General features: G+C 45.6%; 1 protein-coding gene across 11 annotated transcripts in view; it reads right to left on the bottom strand.

Annotated features, from left to right (window-relative positions):
• Positions 1-777: 777 nt before the first annotated feature.
• Positions 778-24,380, bottom strand: part of CPPED1 (calcineurin like phosphoesterase domain containing 1) — a 100,784-nt gene continuing 77,181 nt past the window's right edge. For 2 of the 11 annotated variants that reach the window (XM_042921600.1, XM_042921595.1), the window contains exon 4: positions 778-1,250. In XM_042921600.1, the coding sequence (XP_042777534.1) occupies positions 1,021-1,250 (230 nt within the window). In that variant the 3' untranslated portion in view covers positions 778-1,020. Of the gene's footprint in view, positions 1,251-13,663; positions 13,706-19,234; positions 19,632-19,721; positions 19,885-21,342; positions 21,488-24,380 lie in introns of those variants that run through there. The other 9 variants (XM_042921592.1, XM_042921594.1, XM_042921590.1 and 6 more) reach the window with 9 other exon arrangements.

The following is a 24,380-nucleotide window of genomic DNA, read 5'->3' as shown; positions in this document are numbered from 1 at the left end:
GCAAAGCAGCAGCAAAGGAGATCACGTAAAAATGACACTGATTTCAAACCGCCCATGCTCCTTCGTCAAGGGATACGGTGCATTTCCTCAAAGCCAGGGCTGATTTAGATGATGGGGCCAAAAGCTCCACTCCTGCCCCACCAGAGTCTCTGCTTTGCTCCCTTGGAGAACTCCGCAGCAACTCCCACTTGCTCTGTCCAAGCGGACACAGCGAAGAGTCTCATAAGCGGAGGGCCACTCCCATTCCACGAGGACGCCAATCTGCAGGGTCGCCACGCTGTCAGACGTGAATGTGAACGAAGCCAGGGTGTGGGGCTTCAGTTCTAGTCTCTGTGATGAGGTTTCTACAGATGGCCCGTTCATGTGCCAAGCAGGATTTTCTTGTTACCCAGAAGGCAAGTTCAACTTTGACTTGTACCGACCGCGTTGTCAACAATGCCAGGAGTCTCAAAATTTAGTAGCAGATGTGGTCTACCCAGCTCCTTGTAAAAGCAAGCCTGCGTAGCTCTAATGGGTTACAGTCATGTGCTTTGTTAGGAAGGAAAGGAGATGACCCGTGTTTTGCCTAGCACTTTGGGAGTCGTGACCACAATTTAGTACGATCGGATGCGACCTGATCACAGAATTTTCAAAGACCACACTTGGCTATCAAGGTAGGATGGAGGTCGACAGGTAGACATTTATCACATGCTAATTCACAAGCACTAATTCACAAGCAGAGCTGAGGGACACAGCACTCGGAGAATTTATTCAAGCATCCAAGCAGAGAGACGCTAGAATCATTTATTCTTTTATTTTCCAGTTCCCCCAACTCCTCTCTTTTTTAAAGGGAGGGAAGCTCTACTTTGAATACAATTTAGGATAGGAGGAGAGGACCCAGCTCTCTGATTTATGCAAAAGGACAAAAATCCACACATCGGCTTGGAGTACTTTTACGTTTCAACAAGGGACGGTGCGTACCTGCTGCTTCTGGTAAAGTAAAAAACCAGGGGAAGTGAAACACGAGATCGCCAGCCACCATCACTTTTCCTTCATCAGGCCCATGAGGTCATCTTCTATCCCCTTCTCACTCAGCTCATCCAAGCTGTAGTAGCGGTGAACGATTTTCTCGGCAGTGACCACGACGACTCGGAGCCCGTGGGTGTCCTGGCCCAGCTGGCATCCGATGGCAGATGACACCACCATGTCCAGGTTCTGGTAGGTGCCCCCGGCATTCCTATGGTAGTGGCCTGAGAACACAGCTGTGACACCTGCGGGGGGAGGGAACAAGACATTAGGGGGCCAAGGATTTCCATGTAGGGAACTTGGGGGGCTCCCCTGTTTTCTTCTGGGAACAACACGGTATGTTATTAAATTAAGTGTGTAATATTGACTCAATGCCTAAGAAATGAGAAAGCAGCCTCGTGACATCCACAATCCTTTCAGAGAATAATTCATCGATATAACATATTAACACGTTTGTTATAACCGGCGCAATAAAGTGCCAGGGAACAAAGGGAGAGAAGGAAGATAAAGTGAATGACTTTGGGAGAGATACAGGAAGCGGAAGGAAATATTCTGAGGCCTGTTATCAACAGCCACAGGAGACAAGTTAAATGTCTACAAAAAATCATGTTTATGGGGTTCTAATCAAGAGAGTAGAGCATGCTCAGCATTTAATGTACCTTCTCCTCCCCACACTCAAGAGTCATGGTGGGTAAGATAGAAAAAAAAAAAAAAAAGACCAAAGGACAGAAGTCGCCTCAGCGCCGAAATAAAGAGCTCTGTGGATGAGAAACTAGACAGAAACGCAGAGTAATGAGCGGGGTTGCAGTATTGCTGGGAATGAAGCTCCTGTAGGGTAACAGAGACTGAAAGCAGTTTCTGTGAGATGAGCAAATAAAGCCCGGCCCCTGTTTGGAGAAGGGGTGGCCTGGGGACCTCTGTCTATGGAAGGAGGATGCAGAAAACCGTCGCTGTCTGGGGCCCGGGCAGTGGTGTGCAGGTGTCTTTAACAAGTACTCCAGAAAATAAGAGAACCGATCTGTAATGCTCACTCATTTCTGTGGGTGAATGCTCTCGTCATGGCTGCTATCAAATCACCCGCGTGATGTCACTGACCCAGACGTGGGAAAACATGCGGTGAGCACATCACTCTGTGGCGCCTCTCGCCACACAGATACAAAAGCCGTGAGCAACCTGGCAGCATTGTAATAGCAATAGGTAGCAAGGTAATTAGAAAAGAGTCAGTTTTGAGTATTTACTACCTTTGCTTTTCAATAGAATTTATTCACTGGTGAGTTCAGAGAATTTAATTTTTAGTAATTGTTGTTTGACAATGAGCTCACAGAATTCCTTAAAATTTAATCACTGGTTTTCGTGAGCTGGATAGGAGGAGCTGTCTTGAGCACACCACTGGGCTGGGGCTTGTAGCGATCTACGGGTCTAGGAAGGAAGGACAGACATAGGCTCAAGTCTAGGAAATGAGACATGTTTTCTCAGTGTTACCGTGGGCAAGGGCCTTCCAGCTCTACTGTAAGACCTGGTTCCAAATGGGGCTGGAGTGGAGAAGCCCAAACCACCAGGCAGGAGGAAGCTATTCAAGAGAGAAAGTGAAGGAAAAACCAAAGAAAAAAAAATTATGACTTACTCAAATTGAACCTGGAAGAAAATCCCACCACCTGTGAAGAAATCTCATGCTAAGTAAGACAGTCTACAGACTCCTCAATCAGGAATATGAATTCACTCCAGATGAAATGAATGATATAAAACTGCCTGACAAATACTTAAAATGAGTATGTTTAAGGCATCAAAAGGTCCTCGATAAAGGACTAATATCTACGAAAAACAACATGTTAGGAAAGAAAATAGGCATGAAAGAAATGAGAATAATTGGTAACAAAAGCTCAGAGATAAAAGACAAGCCATTAAAATATAAAACAAAGACAACTCTCAATAAATGGGATAAATTCTAGACAGGAAACTGTTTAGAGAGGAAATCAGTGAATTAATAGGCAGAATGCAGGCAGTGAACCAAAGACAACACAGAGACCCATACACAAGCAATAAGAACACGCAGTTCAAAGAACCCACAGAATGGATTAAGAGGTATCAATGGACGCTTAAGAGGAGCTGGAACAGGAGAAAGGAGGAAATGATAATAAGAATAACTTACAAAGGAATGACAGACAGCAGACACCCCTAGCAATAACAGAATCAAAGAGTGATACCTTCCAATGCTGAGGGCAAGCAACTATGAACCTCAAATTTTATATCCAGCTAAACCATCATTCAGATTGAAGGGCAAAATAAATACATGCTGAGGCATATAAAGAGTTTACCACTTCCAAACCTTCACTGAAAGAATTATTAGGAGATCTGTTTCAGCAAGGAAGGGATGAAATTAAAAAATAGTGATGAGCAAACACTAATAAATATATTTTGGTAAATTTAATTAACTACTGATTTCCCTTGAAAAAACTATTTTTTAATGTGAAAGTGAAACTAAAACTCATGAATGTCAGGATGGGAAGTTCAATGGATAATTAAAGTGCATGAAAGTTATTGTCATGTTTGGAAGGAATGCGAAAATAATAAATAACTTTGTATTTGCTAGGAAAAATGCATAATTAACATGCTTCTTAAAAATGGGCACAAGCAACCAAACTAAAAATAGACAAAGTGTACCTTTCAAAACTTTAAGGTTTTGTGCTTCAAAGAACATTATCAACAACGTGAAAAGATAACCCGTGGAATGAGAGAAAATATTTGCAAATCATATATCTGATAAAGATCTAATATCCAGAAAATATGAAGAGAAGAATATGAAAACTATGAAAAGATGTTCAATGTCACTGATCATTAGAGAAATGCAAATCAAAACCATAATGAGGGGCGCCTGGGTGGCTCAGTTGGTTAAGGGTCTGACTTTAGCTCAGGTCATGATCTCACAGTTTGTGAGATTGAGTCCTGCATCGAGCTCTGTATGGACAGTGCAGAGCCTGCTTGGGGTTCTCTGTCAGCCCCTCTCTCTGCCCCTCCTCCACTCACATGTGTTCCTTCTGTGTCAAAAATAAATAAACTAAAAAAAAAAAACAACATAATGAGATACCCCTTCACATCTACTAGGATGGCTATAAACAAACATGGAAAATAACAAGTGTTCACAGGGATTTGGAGACATTAGAACCCTCATATAGTGCTGGTGGAAATGTAAAATGGTACAGCCATTCTAAAAAACACTTTGGCACCTCCTTATAATGTTAAACATGGAGCTATCACGTGGACCAGCAATTCCACTCCTAGGTATGTACTCAAGAGAAATGAAAACACACAGCCATGTACGAACGTGTGTGAATGTTCACAACATTACTCACAGTAGCCTAAAAAGGAGCCTACATGTCCATTAATCGATGAGTGGATAAACAAAATGTGGCACATCCATACAATGGAAGATTATTCAGCTGTAAAAAGCAATGAAGTGAAAGAAGATTCTTGTATGTCAGGGGCTGGGGGAAGAGGGAAAGAGGAAGGGAGAGTGACCACTAACAGGCACAGCATTTCTTTGTGGAATGGTAAAAACTGTCTAAAAACGGTCTGGAATCAGTGATGATGGCTGCACTATTAAAACCAATGAATTTAGGAGTGTCTGGGTGTCTCAGTCGGTTAAGTATCTGACTCCAACTCAGGTCATGATCTCACAGTTCGTGAGTTGCAAGCCCCATGTCAGGCTCTGTACTGAAGCCCTGAGCCTGGAGCCTGCTTCAGATTCTGTGTCTCCCTTTCTCTCTGCACCCTCCCCATGCCCCTTCCCCCTGCCCTCGTTCATGCTCTCTCTCTCTCTTTCAAAAATAAATGAATATTAAAAAACCCACTGAATTTGTACTTTAAAAGGGGAAATTTTATGGTATGTGAATTATATAATACCTCAATAAAAAATGCAAAAAATAAAATGTGTGGGATGAGGAGGAAGCTAGAATGAACCATGGCGTAGTGGATTGGAGGTGGAGACATCAACAGGAATTCATGTTTACCTTAATATCAGATGCTAAAAACAGACGAGGACACCCAGAAACGTTTATAGAGGTGTACAGACACAGGTTAGTAAACAGGATACGTCCTTCCCAGCCTAGAAACAAGGGTGCACACTAGCAATGAGCACACCTAGTGTCCAGATCTTGGTTTCTAACACCATTCTCCAGTAAAAGGAGATGCAGATCCTTGGAGAAGTGACTGACGTAGGGCTCGGGCAGGAAATACACAAAATGAGCCTGGAGCAGCTTGTCAGGCCAGAAAGTAAGGAAGTGCTGAAGTTCTTAAAAGCTCACAATAATGGGGCGGGGGAGGGGGTGTCAGAAGGGACAGAGGGGTCAACTGAAAGAGCTCCCCATAGCCAAAGCTTAACAATTTGAGCAACAGCTAGTGCTGAATTATAACCCAAAGTATAAGAAATAGAAATCCATGAGTCTGTGTTAATATAAATAAACATGTAAATGTGGGAAAAAGGGACGAATCTCCCATAGAGAATAACAAATAATTTACTTAGATATTCTGCCCTCAAGCAGGGGGAGCATAACTCCCCACCCGTAGGTGCGGACTGTGCATAGGGACTTCAGTCCAAGAGTAACTTTATGGTGGAGACACTGACCGAACATCAGCAGGGATGACAGAGTCAGGTTGACTGCACGCATGCCACGATGTACCTTGACGACGGTGATGAGAACGGCACTTTACATTCGTGTGATCTTCCCCAAACCCAGGGCTCCAGCCTGAGAAAACCATCAGACCCATCCCAAGAGAGGGACATTCTATAAAATACCTGACCAGTACTTCTCAAAACTGTCAAGGTCGTCAAAAACGGTCACAGCCAAGAGGAGACTAAGGAGGTGTGATACAGAAGCGAGGTGTGCTATGCTAGATGGGATCCTGGAGCAGAAAATGGGCATTAGGTAAAAAGTAAGGGAACCTGATTATGGACTTCATTAATAAAAGTGTTATCGATATCAGCTCATTAATTGTAGCAAATGTGCTACTGGTATAAGACATAAATAACGGGGGAATCGAGGTACAGGGCATGTGGGAAGTCTCTGTATTATCTTTGTAATTTTTATGCAGATTTGAAGGTGTTCTAAAATTTTAAAGTTATTTAAGGGGAGCCTGGGTGGCTCAGTTGGTTGAAAGCCTGACTCTTGATTTCAGCTCGGGTCATGATCCCAGGGTTGTGGGATCGAGCCATGCATGGAGCCTGCTTAAGATCTCTCTCTCTCTCTCTCTCTCTCTCTCTCTCTCTGCCCCTCTCCCCCACTTGCATGCTCTCTATAAAATTTAAATAAATTTAAATTCATTAAAAAAATACGGATAATTTCCAAAAGAAAAAAAAAATGGAATATGTGACTTTCAATCAGCAAAGAGGTGGGGGGAAAAAATCACAATAACTATAACAAACGAAAAAAAACCAAACACGAAATTTTAAAATGTTACAGACACCAAATGCTGGCTCTGGTGCAGAGACACTGGATCACTCCCACAGCGCTGGTGGGAATGTAAAGTGACACAGCAACTCTGGGAAACACTCTGGCAGTTTCTTACAAAACTAAATGTGCATTTACCATTATGACCCAGCAACAGAACTCTTTGGGATATTTATCCCAGAGAAGTGAAAACTTAGGTTCAAATATGTGTACACAGATGTGTTCTACAGCTTTATTTGTAATAGCCGGAAACGGGGAACAACCTAAATGTCCTTCAGTGGGTATACGGTTAAACTGTGGCACAACCACATCACGGAATACCACTCAGCAATAAAAAAAAAAAAAAAAAAAAAGGAATGATCGACTGATACACACAACAACTACAACAGATAGCGAGGCAATTATGCTGACTTTGAAAAGCCAAACTCAAAAGCTTCCATCCTGTGTGATTCCATTGACACAGCATTCTTGAAATGATGGAAGTGTAGACACGGCTGCTAGGAGTGAGGCACAGGGGTTGTAGGGGTTGGGAGTGGGTTTGGCTATAAGAGGGATCCTCGTGGTGATGGAACCGTTCGCACTTAACAAGGATTCGAAAGGGCTGAAGGAAACACGTTCAAAAATGTTGACAGCAGCTCCTTCCGCTTAAGAGGATTTTGGGAGAGTCTGCACAGAGCCCTGTGACAAGAGCCGCCGTGTGCTCACAGTAGGAACGGAGACCCACCTGTGGGCAGGTGCGGCTGTCTGCCCGCTGAGGTCCACGCCTCGGGATGGGAAGGAAGGGGACCCAGGTTCTTCTGTTTAGAACAGCCGAGGGTGGCGAGGATCAGCGAGTTCCATTTACTGTTATCAGGATGCAAACAGATACAACCCATCTCAGAGAGGTGCTATCTTCTCACGTTTCCTGATGTGTTCCCCTTGACCCAACACCAGCAATTCCATTGAAATGCCCGGAGAAGAGCCCACAGATGCAGATGAGTTGCGTCTGGAGGCATAAATACATAGTGCAGTGTTTGTGATGCTCATTTACAGGAGACGGGATGGATGACGGGTGTATTTTACACAAGAGGTAGATTTACATGTGCCGGCATTGACAGTCACCAAATAGGTTAAGTAGGAACAGCAAGATGTTAAAAAAAAAGCATCGTGTGATCCTGGTTTTGTCGAAGAGAGCACATGCGTAGGAGGGTTTGTGCGCACTGGTCTGTATCCCCCAACCCAATGGGGCTATGTTCCCACTGCTCCCACGGGTGATTTCATGGAGACGGTGCGGGCGGGGGGGGCATGCTGGGATTAGTGAGGGGGCATCACCTTCTACTCTTTATTTCTGTGGTACAACTTTACCAGTGATCATGAACACACACGTCCAGGTGACCTGAACAGCGTGGTGGTGGCATGCCAGGTGCCCCGGGGGGGAAGGGTGACAGTAGGGAAGGGTGGAGGGGCCACCACGCCAGGGCCTGAGCTTGTGGGTCAGAAGCTGCGGGTGAGACCCTGGGTTGGGCGCCCAAAGGGTCCTCGCCACAAACGGAGGTTTGGACAGTCCTGGCCACACAGACTGGAGGACCGTGGACAAGGACCGTGGACGTGAACCTCTTCCTCGCCTTCCTGGCCTTTCAAAGCTGTGGGGCCTGGGCCATCGGACCCACCTCAGGGAGTTCCTAATGGCCAGACAGAAACCACTCAGTGTCGTTCTTATTTGGTTGTGTACTAGATTGTGTGCATGGAATTTGGCTCTTTCTGCCTAATTCCTAGCTGCAAACTGTAATATTCTGGAAGGCATGTTTGGCAATTTTAAGAGTGGCTCGCATTGGCCGTAATTAGCTGTAAAGACTCACCAATGATCAAGTTTCACGCCATATTTATCGGCGCCCACAGAGACAAGAGCATTAATGGGGACCGTTCGAGTGACCGGAGGGACTTTCAGAGCGGATCTCTGAGGACAGCTGGGCTGGGGGGGGGGGGGGGGGAGCTGCAGTGAGTGTGCTATCCATCGTCCTGCTGCAAGCCCCTTAAGGCTCACCATTTATTGCTAATGTCCCAAGTCACAGCCAATGTGACTGAATGATGATTCTGGCATTAGCAAGGATGCCTAAGAGAGCTAGCGATAACGATGGGGGAGTCTGTCGGTGAGCAGGGCCATCGTGTTCAGGATGTTCTCCCCTCTGGCAAGAGATTGTCTCCACCCCCACCACTGCAGTTAGAAACTTCACATCTTGGAGGCCTGAATAAGAAGCTGTGAGATATGGCCACGGAATAAGGGCACAAAGGGACGGTCAAGCAGAAGGCTAAAGTCTGCATCAAAAAGGAGGAGGGTAGGCCTAACTGTCCTTCCTGCTGGGTTCTGGTGCAGAGTTTAAGGCTCTGGGACATTCCTGGCTGGCCCAGAGGCGCGTGAGAGACCCTCTTCTTGGGCTGGAACCAGAACCAGAAGCAGCCTGGTGGCCGACAGATGGAGCTTCTATTTCCCACCTCCTGGCAAGTTCAGCAGTTTTGAACCCAGATCATGTTCTCCCAGTCCTGCCTCAAGTCAGGGCAGTATTGAGGCAGGATGAGAGTGGCTCAGAAGCAAGGACAGCCACAGGACGCTAGGGCCCTTCCATCCATCATCTCACTGAATCGTCCCAACGGAGGCTCGAATCACCATTTTTCAGAGGAAAAACCCGAGGCCAGGACAAGGAACAAAGAGGCAAAGTTACACAGCTGGGAAATGGATGTCAGAGCCTAAGTTCTGAACTGACCTTGCAGACTCTGTTTCTGTTCTTTTTCTTTTTGTTTATTTGAGTGAGAGAGAGAGTGAGCATGGGAGGGGCAGAGACAGAGGAAGAGAGAGAGAGAATCCCAAGCAGGCTCCACGGTGTCAGCGGGGCTCAAACTCACAAACCCGTGAGATCACGACCTGAGCTGAGATCGAGTCGGAAGCCTGGTTCTGTTCTTTGGGGACCTCGGGCAGGGTATTACTGACCCTTGAGAGCCTCCGTTCCCTGGCTTGTGAGACGAATAATGAAGAGGACTCATGGGTGGCAGGGAGGTTTAAAGGAGAGCATGGAAACAGGTACCACAGTAGATACTCCTGAACCTTCGGGGCTCCGTCTCGGGTGGGGTTGGCGGCTGACAGAGGACACAGACACCACGTGCTGGCCCTGCCACGTGGTCTCCTGTCCGAGTTACAATCCCCTCTCATGCCGACAGGCCATGAGGACCCATTTCTGCTTTTCTATTAGCCTTTGATGGGGAAGCATTGATTCACAACTCAACGGAGGTAGGGGATGCATTAATAAATCACAGTTTCCTTGACGGGGGATTGATTCTAGTGGTGTTTTCAGGAGTTGGGCAGAGTTTCCATCCCGGCTATTCATTAGTCATCTGTGGCCAACATGCTCCTACAGTTCCTTAATTGACTGTTACGTATGGATTGTTTTTGAATTATGAACTGCTGTAAGGGGATGACAAGCATCTTCTTAAATTACCACCAGAGGAATTCCCAAGCAAAAGGCAGCCCCTGTGCATCAGGGGAGGACCACTTCTGTGGCATTCGCTTCACGCTTATTTCTCCATGGTATCAAGTCGCAGAGATGGTATAAAAGCTATTTTTAAGCTGTCTTGATTCAAATTCATGTCAAATCAATTGGGAAGGGAATGCAATCTCCATGTAATTTAATATTCGAATACTGGAAGTGTGCCTCAAATCAGTCAGGAAATCAGGAGGCTCCCCAGTACAATTCTAGTATTAAGAACCAGCTTCCTGAATGCCTTAGTGTTACTTAAGCCTGGAAAGAGTGAACAGATTTAAATTGGACGGCTTTTGCTTTTATCCTGAGTAGATACACTTTTATGAAAATGTTATGCATCCTTCACATCGCCGGCTGGAATAGTGAAAATTGTGTTGTAAATCATTAGTCACAATTCCCATTTTTCCTGCCTCAGTGGTAAGGAAAAAAATGCGCTGGAAGGAAGGAAGGAAAGAAAAGAAAGAATGAAGGAAAGAAGGAAGAAAAGAAAGGAAAGGAAGAAAAGGAAAAGAAAAAGAAAAGGAAGGAAGAGAAAGAAAGAAAGAAAGAGAAAGAAAGAAAGAAAGAGAAAAGAAAGGACAGAGAAAGAAAGAAAGAAAGAAAGAAAGAAAGAAAGAAAGAAAGAAAAGGAATGAAGAGAAAGAAAAGGAAGGAAGGAAGAAAAAGAAGAAAGAAAGAAAGAAAGAAAAGAAAGGACAGAGAAAGAAAAGGAAGGAAGGAAGAAAAAGAAGAAAGAAAGAAAGGAAGAAAGAAAGAAAGAAAGAAGGAAAAAGAAAGAAAAGGACAGAGAAAGAAAGAAAAGGAATGAAGAAAAAGAAGAAAGAAAGAAAGAAAGAAAGAAAGAAAGAAAGAAAGAAAGAATGAATCAGTAGGAACATACAGAAAACAGGTGCAAATAATCCCTGTAGCTGAGAGGCAGGCCTTGAGACAGTGATCCCTGCCAGCAATTGGCGGCCTGGGGTGGCCCACGTGGCAAAGGGGCAGAAATATGTTTCTTCAGCAGGGCTGGGAGGTGCAGCCACGAATCTGAAATCAGGGTACGGTCCACTACTGGGTCAGGGTTTTGAGTTGCCAATTTGGGAATTCTAGGTTCCTCTAGAATCACTTTCCTTACATTTCACTGGCACGCATCTCCCCAAATGCCCGAGAGCCTGTGGCCCAGGCCGGCGAGGGAATGTGCAGGAGGGGAAAGACCAGCTCCACAATCTCTGGGTGAAGCTGGAGGCTGTTTCTTCTGCCAGCTCGGGGCAATAAACACTTGTGGAGCTCCCCCTTGGTGGGAGGGTAGTGAGGCACACAGAATGACCATTCCTAGCAACTGAACGCTCAAGGCCTACAGCTGGATAGTAATATAAACAGCTATCCATAATAAAAGGCAGCAAGTGATAAGTGCACGGTTTGCAGTGTTTTATTTACTGAACGCCCACCCTGAGCCGAGAACTATGCTTATTATGTATCGTTTCAGTTAAGCTTCACAAAGACCCCCATGAAGACACTTGCTCCCTTTTGCAGGTGAGAAAAATGACACACAGAGAGGTTAAGGGACTTGCCTGGGGTCACAGAGCTAGGATTTGTGTGACCCCACACAAGGGTCAGGCTGACTCAGAAGATGTTCTGTCCATCACCTTCGAGGTACAAAGTGGCAAGGATCATGACACGGCAGGCCCAGTGAGAGGGCTTCCTGGAGGAGGTGGCTTTGACCTAAACACACCCTCCACTTCTGCCGGTTCTTTGTTCACATCTGTCCTGGGACTTGAGGTAGGATAATCATTATGGTGGTAATGACAGTGATAATAAGCGGTGTTTATGGAGCGCTCGCTATCAGACACTGTTCTGAAGAGCACTTTATGTGTTCTCAGAAGGCGTAATCCCCACAATTTCCCTACAAAGATGGCATGGCTAGTATCCCAGTTTGGCAGATGAGAGGACAGATGTAGACACACTTCACAGTTTGCCTAACTCAGCACGTCCCCGGCATGGCTGGGGTCAGAACCCAGGAGTCTGGTCCAAGTGGAGGGAAACTAAAAGCCTGTGAGAGACAGGGCACACGAGGGAAGGACAGGAGTTGGGGTGCTGGGAAGGCAGAGGCAGGATTCCCTCGCTATGCCTTTGAATGCTCCCCAGTTGTGCGATATAGAAGAAATTCTTTTTATTTCAAGCTTCTTTATTTTGAAAGAGAGAGAAAAGGCGGGGGAGGGGCAGATAGAGGGAGAGAGAGAATCCCAAGCAGGCTCCACGCTGTCAGCACAGAGCCCGACTCGGGGCTTGATCTCATTAACTGCGAGATCATGACCTGAGCCGAAATCAAGAGTTGGATGCTTAACTGACTGAGCCATGCAGGCGCCCCCATGGGGGAAATTCTCACGCACGTCCTCCAGGGGAGTGCATGGTGGCACCAGGATTCCAGGTCAGATCCCAGCTCAGCTGGAGGCGAGGGGGCTGCGCTGAGGGCTGGCCGAAATGGAGACGGGAGGTGCAGACTCACGTCTGCATCCTCCTCCTCCATGTGGGGAGCATCAAAGCACCCCGTCACTCCCAGTTTTGGCCTTGTGTGAATTCAAACCTTCCAATCCCCAAACTCCCATTGACCGAAGTGGGATCTTAAAGACATTTCCATGGAACGTCCTCTGGGGATCGCCTGTACTTAAGTGACCTGGGGTCCGCCAACATTTTCTGTAAAGGGTCACATAGTATTTTAGGGCCATGCAGTCTCTGTGTAACCACTACTCAGCTCTGCCCTTACTTCATCGCAGGGAAGCAGCCGCCATTCATAGTTATGTAAACACATGGGCATGGCTGTGATCCAATAAAGCTTTATTAACAAAAACGAGAGGAGGGTCAATTGGAGAAAAAAGCTTACCATCTTGAAAAACAAATAAATTTGGGTGATCAGCCATGGTTTCTCAAAATTCTCCAAAAATTAGAAGTTTCTTTCTGTACTTCTCACAAATCAAGAAAACAGTAATTTATAGTTTATAAAACTAAGAACGCCATTCTGGCCAGGGGAGACGATGTATTTGCCCTGCAGAGAACACTGCTTTAACGAACATAAAAGTTATTCTATTAGCAATTACTCAATTATTCAATAAACATGAGCATCTATCCTAATGGTCAGAAAGAGACTTCTATGTTTACTTGAAACTAAGAGTGTCTGCATCCTTCCATCTAAAACAGTAACTCAGACCTGAAACATTAAAAAGACTCTGTGTTGACAAGTTTTGCTTGAACTTAAATAGCTAATGGGCTGATACAGTAAGTGCATGAACCAGTAAGAGAAATTACAGAATTTAACCAGCATACAGCTCACACTCAAAAAATATAAGTATATGCTGCTGAATTAACTTTCCAGGTGTCCTTTATACAGACAGTGTGGGGTGGAAATAGCTCTAAAGTGGCCCTGCTTAAAGGAAGCATAACGTGAGCCTCTTGTGTAATTTTAAATTTTCTAGTAGCTGCATTTTAAAAAGTAAACAGTGACAGGTGAAATTAATTTTAGTTACGTATTTAACCCAATATTTAAAATGTTATTCAACATAGAATCGATATATAAAATGTTACCAATTTTACATTACTTTCATACCAAGTCTCGAAAATCCAGAGTGTATTTTACGCTTAGAGCCCACCTCAATCTGGACCAGCCACGTGCGGGTATGACACTGAACAGAGCAGTTCTGGAGGGGGACAGAGGTGGAAATCCAATCCCAGTGTTGGCGCTTTTTAACTGAATGGCTTTCGTTTCATCATCTGAAAGATGGAGATAATAAGAGCTACCCTGCAAAGCTGCTGCTGTGAGAAACAGCTATTTTGTGCCTTGCACACAGTAGGCTCCTGACAATTGAATGCCATTATTATATCAATTACTTAAATGACTGAATAGTTCAGTAATAGAAGCACTGAATTATTAATATCATACAAGGCCTTTTTGCAGAGCAAAAATAACCACACCACATACACAAACAGACAAAAAATTTTAAAAAGTAGCTCTAGGATCAATAGTTCTCAAATTTTACAAGGAAGGTGAACTGCTGGGTCCAAGCATAGCTCTACTTTTTTGGTTCAGCTTCAAATGTAATTGAAGAACCATAAACTTCACATATTCGATCAATTTGAACACACGTAAACACCTAGAAACCATCACCAAGATCAAGATCACGAACACACCCATCATTCCCAAAAGTTTCCTCGTGCTCCTCTGGAATCATTCCCTCCCAACGTCCTGCCCCAGGCCATGTGTGACCTGCTGTTTCTATAGATTAATATGGATTTTATATAATGGAATCACATAGTATGCACACATTTTTGGTCTGGCTTCTCTCATGCAGCATGATTTTGAAAGATTCATCCACATTATTGGATATATATATATATACACATATACACACATACACACACATATATATATACACACACACACATCCAATATATATACCAAGAGTTAGTCATGTATATAAATATATATGTATATGTATACACACACACACACACACATATATATACACACACACATATACATACACACACACACACCGAGAGTTCATCCTTTTTATTGCTAGGTACTATTTCATTGTATGGATATCCCATAATTTGTTTACCCATTCAAAACTTCTGATGGACCCTAGGGTTATTTCCAGAATTGCCTCAACATTTGATGAAAACGGATTAACCGTGTATGTTTGGGTTTATTTCTAAACTTACTTTTCTGTTCCACTAATCTGTTTTTCTTATACCAAATGCCAGTTTTGATCACTGTAGGTTTACAGGTAGTCTTGAAATCAGGTAGGGTAGGTCTTTCAACTTTGCTCTTTTCTTTCAAAACCATTTTGCTATTATAGGTAACTTGCACTTCCACAGAAATTTTAGAATCAGCCTGCAATTTCTATCCAAAATAAAACTACAGGAAGTTTGATTGGTATGCTGAATCTACAAATCAATTTGGGAAAAATGCCACATTAGCAACAGTCTTCCAATCCATGAACATGGTCTATCTTTCCATTGACTTACATCTTCTTTAATTAATCTCAGCAATGTTTTACAGTTTTTAGGGCTTAAGTCTTACAAGCCCTTTGTTATTCCTGAATATTTTATGTTTTTTTGGTACTATGGCAAATTGAATTATTTTTACAATTTCATGTGACAAGGGTTTGTTGCTGATATATAAAAATACAATTGATTTGTATTTCTATTAACCTAATATCCTGAGACCCTGCTAAATTCATTTGTTAGTTCTAGTAATTGTTTTGTAAAGTCCTGGGATTTTCTAAGTAAACAATCATGTCATCTGCAAATATGGATAGTTTTATTTCTTCTTTTCTGATTGTTATGCTTTTTCTTGCTTTTCATTATGACCAGAATCTCCAATATGGTGTTACATAGGAATGGTGAAAACAGGCAACTTTTCCTTATTCCTGATCTCAGGGGGAAAATTTAGTCTTCCATGTTCCCGTAGTTTTAGACTTTTGATATTACTGTCAAATTCTTCTTAAGGAAAGAAACCAACTTAAATTTCCACAAAGGGTGTGAGAGTCTGGTCACTGAGACTGCACTCCTTGGTGATAAGGCAGAGCCTTTCAAAGATTAAAAGGGAGGCTGCCCAGAACAACACTGTGTTTCCATTTATCCAGAAATTCTGAGTAACTGCTCTCCTCCCTGTTCCTCTAACACCCTGGATAATCCCTGTCATCTTACTCTTAACAGAGCCCTTTCACACGACTTACTCTGGTGGATGTTGTTGGTGTCCCTGCCAGGCCCCTTCACGGGCTGGTGCATCCATCCTTCAGCTGCAGGGAAGGCTGGCCGAGAATGGCTCACAGCTGCCCTTCCCCTGAGCCCTGAAGGAATAAACCAAAGGCCTGGCTGGGGGCACAGCCAATGACCGAATGACACGAGAGTGCAAAAGGCCGGCCCCCAGACCATGTGGTATAGGACTCCTCTTCTATGAAGCATCCAGAACAGGCACATGTATGGCAACAGAAAGTAGACTTGTAGGGCAGGGACAGAGGAATGGGTAGTGACGGCTGAAGGATGCGGGGTTTCTTTACAGGGCCATGCAAATGTTCTAAAACTGACTGTGGTGGCCAGTGCAAAACTCTGTGAATGAACTCAAAACTGCTTAAGTGTACGCTTTAAATAAGTGAACTGTGTGGTATGTTAATGGTAGGTTGTGTCAATAAAGCGGTTACGGTGCAGTGGGGGAGGGGAAAAGAGGGAATAATGACCACAATAGTATTTTTTTTTTGGAAGACCTACTATGGGCCAGGCATTGTAAACAAGTCTCATCGTGTATATTATTTTTAATGCTTCCACATCCCTAAAATGGATTACTGTACATGGGGATTGGGGGTCGTGGCCCCCTGCTTCAAGGTGGGTCCACCTCTGTGGGGTGACTCTTGCTCTGGAGCTCTGGCTGGATCAGGCTGAAATCCTGAGCACGTATCTTTGCTTAGCTTTGTCGTCAGCCCTGTCCTGTGTCGTCACTTCCCTGCTCCAGGGAGCCTCCCTCATATGTCTGACGAATCCGTGTCTCAGGCTCTGCTTCCACAGACACTAACCCAGGGAGGTCAGCTGCACCTCCTGACGCCTCTAGTACTCTCTCCGGGAGTCCTAGGGCCGCCCAAGGGCTCCCGCCACCCCCCCACCCCGCTTCTCCCACAGCCCCACCCACTTTAAAAATAACAAAGACTGGGGTGCCTGGGTGGCCCAGTTCGGTTAAGCGTCTGACTCTTGGCTTCTGGCTCGGGTCATAATCTCATGGTGTGCGGGTTTGAGCCCCGCAGAGGGCTCCATACTGATCATGTGGAGCCTGCTTGGGATTCTCTCTCTCCTCTCTCTCTCCCTCTCAAAATAAATAAATACACAAACTTTTAAAAAAATAAAATAAAAATAACGACTTTCTATTAAGAGCCTCAGCTTGCTCTGTTCAGTGGTTTTTAAACTTCCTTTCCACTGTTCATCTCTACTGTGCTCCCTGCCTTAGGAGAGCAGCTGAATAAGCTATGGCATACACACAGCGCGGCTGGAAGGAAGAATCAGGAAGATCCCCACGAGCTGATACGGATGACAGCCAAGAAAAATTATGTGAAGGAAGTGCAAAAAGCGTATACAGTAGGCTTTCGTTTGTGTCAGACGGGATAAACGAACAAACACACGTGATGCATGCAGCTTACCCTCAAATACATCAGAAAAAAAAGATACGTATTTGCCATACCTCTCACAAATAATAAACAAAAGAAAGCAACTGGGGTAAAATGCCAGATAAATCTGGGTGAAAGGAATACAGGTTTTCCTTTCACTTGCAACTCTTCTATAAGCCTTAAAATATTTCCGAATAAAAAGTCCGAAGAAAAAAAGCAAGGCATGTTAAAAAACACAATCAGATATTGTAAAAATACAAGCATGAAAAAAAAAAAGGAGGGTCAGGAAAATGTCAACTTTCTCTTCCCATGTGAGTTTAGTGTGTACTGTGCGGATAATGTGAATGTCTATATTAATAATACAGGTACCAGATACGGGTCTATGGCAATGCATATACACACAAATCCACGATTTCACAAAAATGAGATACTCTATGGGTTTGCAACTTGCTTTTATGCACTCAACACTGTATCTCTTAATTGTTTCACTCAGCACACACAGCTTGACCCTCCATAAAAGCCTGAAAGCTGTATTTCCAAGATGTAAACATCCAGGCTGTCAGCTGATCGTTGTGTATTTTAAAGCGGGAGGTCGGGCAGGTTCAGCGCCCTTCGGCCCTGCAGGTACGCGGAGGAACTGAGAGTTAGCACAGCTTCTCAGAGAGCCCCGGGAGGACCTGGGAGCACACCGCTCCTGGGAGGAAGAAGTCTCATCGCCCAGCCACTGTGGCGGGTCTCGGGGGAGAGCCCACCCGGCCCCATGTGCCGCAGGATCACCGGCACAGGGACAGACCCCCAGGCGAACAGAGCACCAAAGCCAAGCGGCGCTGCCAGGGGTGAGCGGTGCACCGTCTCCTACAGGAGCTGGGACCCAGCCTGCGGACAGATGGGGGTGAACGGCCACAGCCGGCGGGTGACGACTCCATTCGTGCCTCCCCCTCTCCTGGGGGCACTAGGTAACTCGCCGACATCTGGTTCGCTCAGGCGTTTGCCCAGATGTTTGCTCCACGTGACGTGAAACATGTGGCTCGGCTGACAGACCCACAGCCTCCTCTCCCCAGAGAGGACTGAGTGGGAATGAAGGGCCAGTTGTTGAAATGACCTTCACTCAAGGCCAACTCATCTCTGCCCTATAACCACAAGAGGTTTTTTCTTTCTTTTGGAAAAAACGTACTCCCGTAAAAAAAACAAAAAAAAACAAAAGTACACTTTCCTTGCCTCGCTTCAGTAATGATCAACAGAAGTGACAGTGTTCCCTGCCCAAGGCTTTTCTTCACTCAAACTACAGGAAGGTGAGAGAAGAGGCCCCGAGGACACCGAGGGCTGTGCATCTTCGGCAGAACCAGGCTGGCAGTGGATCCAAGAGCCCCGCAGAAGAGCAGCTGGGGAGAGAGCCGCTGGTCATCACGTGGACACCCACAGGGGCCCGGTTCCCGTCTGTGACATGACGTTTCCACTTCCACTGCTGCACCCGACCTGCCCACGCTTACGCAAGGACATGAGCCTTCCCGGCCTTTGCGGCACCTGAGCTACCACGACCCAGGCCGGAGAGCAGCCCGCTGTCTGCAGGTGCCGGGCGGCCCCCACACCCAAAGCCCAGGGAGGAGGGTCGCGGTGTAGCCCCACCTCCCGCCGTGAACTTGAGGATTCACGATACACCTCCAAAATTCAGGCTCACCTCCCGTTTACCCACATGGGAGGCTGTGCTCAGCTTTTCCATTTAATTTTTCCCCTTCCCGACGACACGGCAATTCAAAACCTGCATGGGATTCTCAAGAGGAGGGCTGCGTTTTATTAATACTAATATTCGGTTGCCAAAAAAAGCAGTGGCAGCTGGGGGTAGGGGCCAGGGGGATGTGGGCTTGAACCTCAGACTGCTATCACCAGGCTGTGTGAGTGGAGCCTGTCCACCGACCTCTCTGAGCCTCCCGTTTTGTCACTCGGAAGGCATAACCAGCGACCACCCCCAGGGCCACTTTGAAGATCAAGAGAGACTCACAGCCGTGTCCAAGGCTGCATGGCAGGAAGCTGCATGTGACGGACTCGGGCAGCGCTCAATAATTATACCTTCCTCTCATCCTTCTCGAAACATCTGATCAGAAGATCTTTTTTTCCATTTGCACAAATTACATCTTTTTTCGCTATTCATAATTTCCTCTTTATTTTTAAAAGAAGATGGTGGGCTGGTGAGATGGGAGTGTGGGGCACACATTAAGGTTTCAATCCAGAATGGACAATTTTCTAGATTTCCATTACCCGGCTTCCATGCCCTATCTTAAACACAGCTGTCAGGACAAATGGCTCATTAAAAAGATTGTTTTGACTGACGGCATGTTCATGTATCAAACTGGAAATCCATCCAAAAATACTCGGGGGAGGTAGACAGAGGTGGCAGCCAGCCGTGGAATGGAGAGGCTCTGCAGGGTGTCGAGCATGAAACTTGCTGGGGAAAAGGTGCTCCAGCCTGGACTCGAGACAGGGAGGTCTCGGAGGGGAGCGGCAGCCACTGAGATGGGAGGGGGCCTCAGGAAAGTCAGCTTCTGGGTCAATAACCAGAGAAAGAAAGGTGGCCATCAGGCAGATCGGCACGGCATGTGCCAGAAGAGTGAGCTTTTCCATGAGCCCTTTACCTGGTGGTCTTCCCTGGGGAACTGGCCGCGCCCTTGTCTTCCCTCGGGACGACCACTGCCTCCGTGTGACCTCGGCCACCCGACCCCGCTGCTGACGACTCCATGCCATTTCCCAGCCCAGACAGTTGTTGGACCGAGTGGAGGCTCCCTCTTCCCAAGGTCCCTGCAAGCAAAGGGCAAACTTGACTCACGCAATGCTTTCGCCCCCAACACCTGCTCCTCCTCTCGTGGGCTTCCCCGGACGGGCATGCAGTCACCTGCTCCATGGACACAGGCCATGTGTCCCACTGCTTTTCTGCTAGAGCCCGCTCACAGCGCTTTCGGCTCTGCACCCCCAGGACGGTCTCTGTGACTGCCGGTTCCCCTTGTCTTCCTGCCTTCCTGGCCGCCCTCCTCTCTGTCCCCAGATGTGTCAGGATGACAGCAGCTTGAAGAAGTAAAAGGTATGTTTGGACTTATGATGTATTTATCCATCTCACATAAAGAAAGGAGGCGGGTGGTCAGGGTGCATACAGTTTCGCTCAAGGATTTCACCAAATATGTTTTTGTGTTTGTGTTTTGTGTTTGCAGGTTCCTTCTGTTTTTCTGCTCTGCCATTCTCAGCTTATGGCTTTGTCCTCAAGACAGCATGAGGGCTGCAGGGCTTCCAGACCCTGTGTCCACATTCCAGGCAGGAAGAAGAGAGAAGGGCCAGCCAAAAGCTGTCCAGGAAGCCCCAGGGGCTAGATTCCAGGACAGAGACAAGCAGTCACACTAGGTGTTGAGGGGTCTGGCAAGGCGTATTTTCAGCCTGTCCCACTGGCATCCTGAACAAATCCAGGTTGGGAAAGAAAAAAGTGCATCGTGGACACACCGAGCAAGGCTGTTCTTTCTAAAATGCAAAACCGGACTGACATAAAACCTTTCCGTTTTTCTTTAACACCTGAGGGTCCGGATCTCGCTCCTGTTACACACCACCAAACATCTCGAGTCCTGCTCTACTCACCAGTGGTTTCAAGGCCAGCGTCCACACGCACCAGGCTGTTGTGGGGCTCTGGGCTCAGCTCACGCTCTGTCCTGTGGTTTGAATGCCCCCTTCCTGCCCACATCTGCCTGGTGAGCTCTTACCCTTCAAGCCCCTGCCTGCTCAGCTCCTTGAGGAAAGCATCCTGGCCCAGCTGAAACAAGCTGATTCTCCTTCCTCCTGATTCTTGCACATTCCCCTACTTGCATCCTGCGGGTTCTTGCTTCCCACCTTGGTATCCCCTACTGGTCTGTGAGGACAGAGGGCAAATCTATTTAACTGGATACCCATCCTCAGAAGGAAGAGAATAGAACTGCTGCTCTATAAATGACTGTTGGACAGATGGACGGTGAATGAGTATAGGAAACTTGAGGCAACTCATAAGCTGTGTGTTAGGAGGTGTCCTGGAGGAGAAATTCCAAACTCCCCATTTTGTCAGTGTTACCTACAGAGAAGTAGAGTTCCGGCATTTTCCGATCTTACAAAAGAATTACCGTGTTCCTCGTCAAAGAAGGCCTGATTATTACTAACAAGAGGGTGGAAGACAGAGACAGAGAAATGAGCACGGATTCGGAATCATGTCTTGTCACTTAAATGCCACGTGACAAGCTACTTTACCTCCCTGAATGTCCATTTCCTCCATTTTCAAAAAGGGATGCCAACAGATCCCCCATGGAGTCGCTGTGAGTTTCAGAGATGATGGGTTTAATCCTCAGCACAGGTTCACTGCACGCTGGAAACACAACGCTTTTCGGCACTGTCCCTGAAATAAGGTGTGAACGTGGGTTCTTTCTTCCTTGCCACAGGAGGCGCGGCTGGCCACTTTTAATACCATGCCCCTCCCTTTTTCTCTTTGATGGAAAAAAGTCCTGATTTTGTTCCGGGAAATATCCTCCTCCAGGAGGTCATGGGCTTCCTCCCAGAGCCAAGGTCACGGCCGTGGTGGTAAATGTCCTCCTATGGCCACTAAGTGATGAGCTTGGAATTGGTCTGTGGCCCAGGTCTGGGTATGAAGCTGTGGGAAGAGATCTGCCGGGGTCCTGGGAAAGGTTCTGCTTCTTCTCAGAAGCCCCCTCTCACTTCTGAATGTCAAGTCCAGAACTATGGCAGCCATCTGAGAAAGTTCAATCGGAGGAAAAGGCTGCGTGGAGTGGCGGGTGGGGGGCAGCAAGGAGAATCAAAGCAAGATCCTGGTCCCCGAGTTGGCCTGGCTGAGAGCCTGAACCATGCCCAACCTTCTACTGACATGAGATAAGAAACTTCCTTACTCTCTGCAATGGCGAGTTGGGACTTTCCCATAACAGCCAAAAGGAACTAACACTACACTACACATTTTAGGACAGTAACTCTCCTTTTGGGGTGACCAATAATCCACTTTCAAACACTATATCAACTGGCTTTTGGAAGCTCTTACAAAATAATAGACTTCACTTGTTCTCCAACAGGTCCCAGGATGGTTCCTTGATAGGGTGGGACTCCATTAGAGCACTATTTTGTCAGTGACCTTCCTGACATCCTTTCTCCGGCTCGCGAAATTGCTTTCTCAAGCATCATGCATTCAGTAGGACCGAGGCGTGGACCCAAGGCAGCTCAGTGGCACAGAGGAGGGGGAAGGTGGCTCAGTAACCTCAGGCCACGTCTGTATGACCACTCAGAGGCAATTTGGAAGTGAGAAACAGATAACACACATCAGAGGCAGAGTGTGTCAATAAAAGACTCAAAACACGGTCAGTCAAAAACAAAGGAAATCTTTTCCTCCCTCAGATCTTAAGCTTTTCACATTTAAGATTAAATGTGGAAAGTGCTAAGTGGCATAATTTTTTGAAACAAACTGATGGCTCTGTAACTATTCTCCTTATTAATGTAAGAGTCAATGGTGACTGATCTTACGTACCTGGACCAGGGGTTGTGAAACTACAGCTCAGGGACTGTTTTCTTATAAGGTGTGGGAATCAAGAATGCTTCTTAGCCTTTTAAATGCCTATAGGTAGGTTTATTTAACCATCTATGTAATACTCTTAATTTTGCCTGTTGGCCCACAAAGCCTAAAATATGTACTATCTGGCCATTTACAGAAACAGTCTGCTAACCCCGATCTAGATACCACTACAGGGAATCTTTTAATTCTCTTTTCATTTTTGGAAAAACTGAGAAAATTCAGATGAGTACAAAAAATAATGCAACCTTTATATTCCCACCACCCACAGATAACAAATATTAACATCTTGTAATACCCACTTGCACGGTTTTCAAGAATGAAAAAACTATAATTATATAATCTTCACACAATTATAGCCCAAGTCCCCTTTGATGGCCACAAGCTACACCAGAGGCACCTGCCTTTACCTTTAAGGAATGGGTACGTTTGGCCAGAGAGTCAGTGACTGTGACAAGGTTAAAACACCTTTTTTTTTTTTAACCTTGATCACAATGCTTCTAGGTGGATGGATCAAACACACAAAAAGCAGTCTTTGTCATGACACATGAGCTTGGCATACAGTAGGCAACCTCCAAAATCTTCTGAACTGAATGGATGTCCCCATCAAAGCAAACATTTGATGGAGCGATTTCATGAAGACACAGCCATGAAGTAAAGGTTGTTAGGAATGAAAAGAAGAAAGAAAGAGGGAAGAAATGTCCCTGATATGGAGGCTATCCAAGGCAACAGGGGTGACACAATTCTCACAGTGTCATGGGAAATCATGCCCCTATCCAATAATAGCAGCAAAGCATTTACACAGCTTCAAATGCAGTTTATGGAGAGAGGAATTTAAATATTAGAAACAAACGCCCAACGCGTCATGAAGTCCCCTCTAAGATGTCTACACTGACTGTAATTCTCTGCTTCCTTCCCTTTTCCCCTTAGACTGAGCTTTCCAATCTAGATGCCACTACAGGGAATCTTGTAATTCTTTTTTCATTTTTTGGAAAAACTTAGAAGATTCAGATGAGTACAAAAAATAATGTAACATTTATAATACCACCACCCACAGATAACAAATATTAACATCTTGTAATGTCTGCTTTCACAGTTTTTAAGAACGAACAAATTACAATTATATAATTACAGGGAGATCATGACCTAAGCCGAAACCAAGAATGGGACACTTAACCGACTGAGCCGCCCAGGAGCCCCAAGAAAGAATTTCTTAATAACAAGAAAATGCTAATGAATAGACTGTTTATGAACCAAGCCCCTACGAAAACAAAACAAACAATGCCCAAGCTGTGCACCCGGGCAGAGGCACCTCTGTGTTGAATCACCAATCATACTAAAGACAGGGGACTTCATAAAGCCAATGAAAGTGACACTTGGGGAACTGCCAGAATCGGGAGAGGGGAAGTCATCAACACGTAAGGCTGTGGCAGAAGAAACACACACACGTGTACACACGGGAGTTCCTGAGAAGGGCAATAATCAGATTACTGAGGATTCAGAATCAGACCCTTAGGAAAACTGATGACACCTGTAATTATTTTTCTCTCATGCAAAAAGGACCCTCTGCTGTCAAAAGCAGGATGCTGTCGAACAATTATTTTAGTCTATTCAGACCAAGGAAACCAAGTCTACACTTGATTCATTCCTTATGCATTCCAAGAGTTGGTGCATGTTTGCAACAACAAACAACAGTTTAGCAAACACAAGCTAAAGTAAA

The sequence above is a fragment of the Panthera leo genome, chromosome E3 (genome assembly GCF_018350215.1).
Source record: "Panthera leo isolate Ple1 chromosome E3, P.leo_Ple1_pat1.1, whole genome shotgun sequence".
In the NCBI taxonomy this organism is placed as follows: domain Eukaryota; kingdom Metazoa; phylum Chordata; class Mammalia; order Carnivora; family Felidae; genus Panthera; species Panthera leo.
Note: the sequence above shows the minus strand (reverse complement) of the source record. Positions and strands in the feature narration are given on the sequence as shown.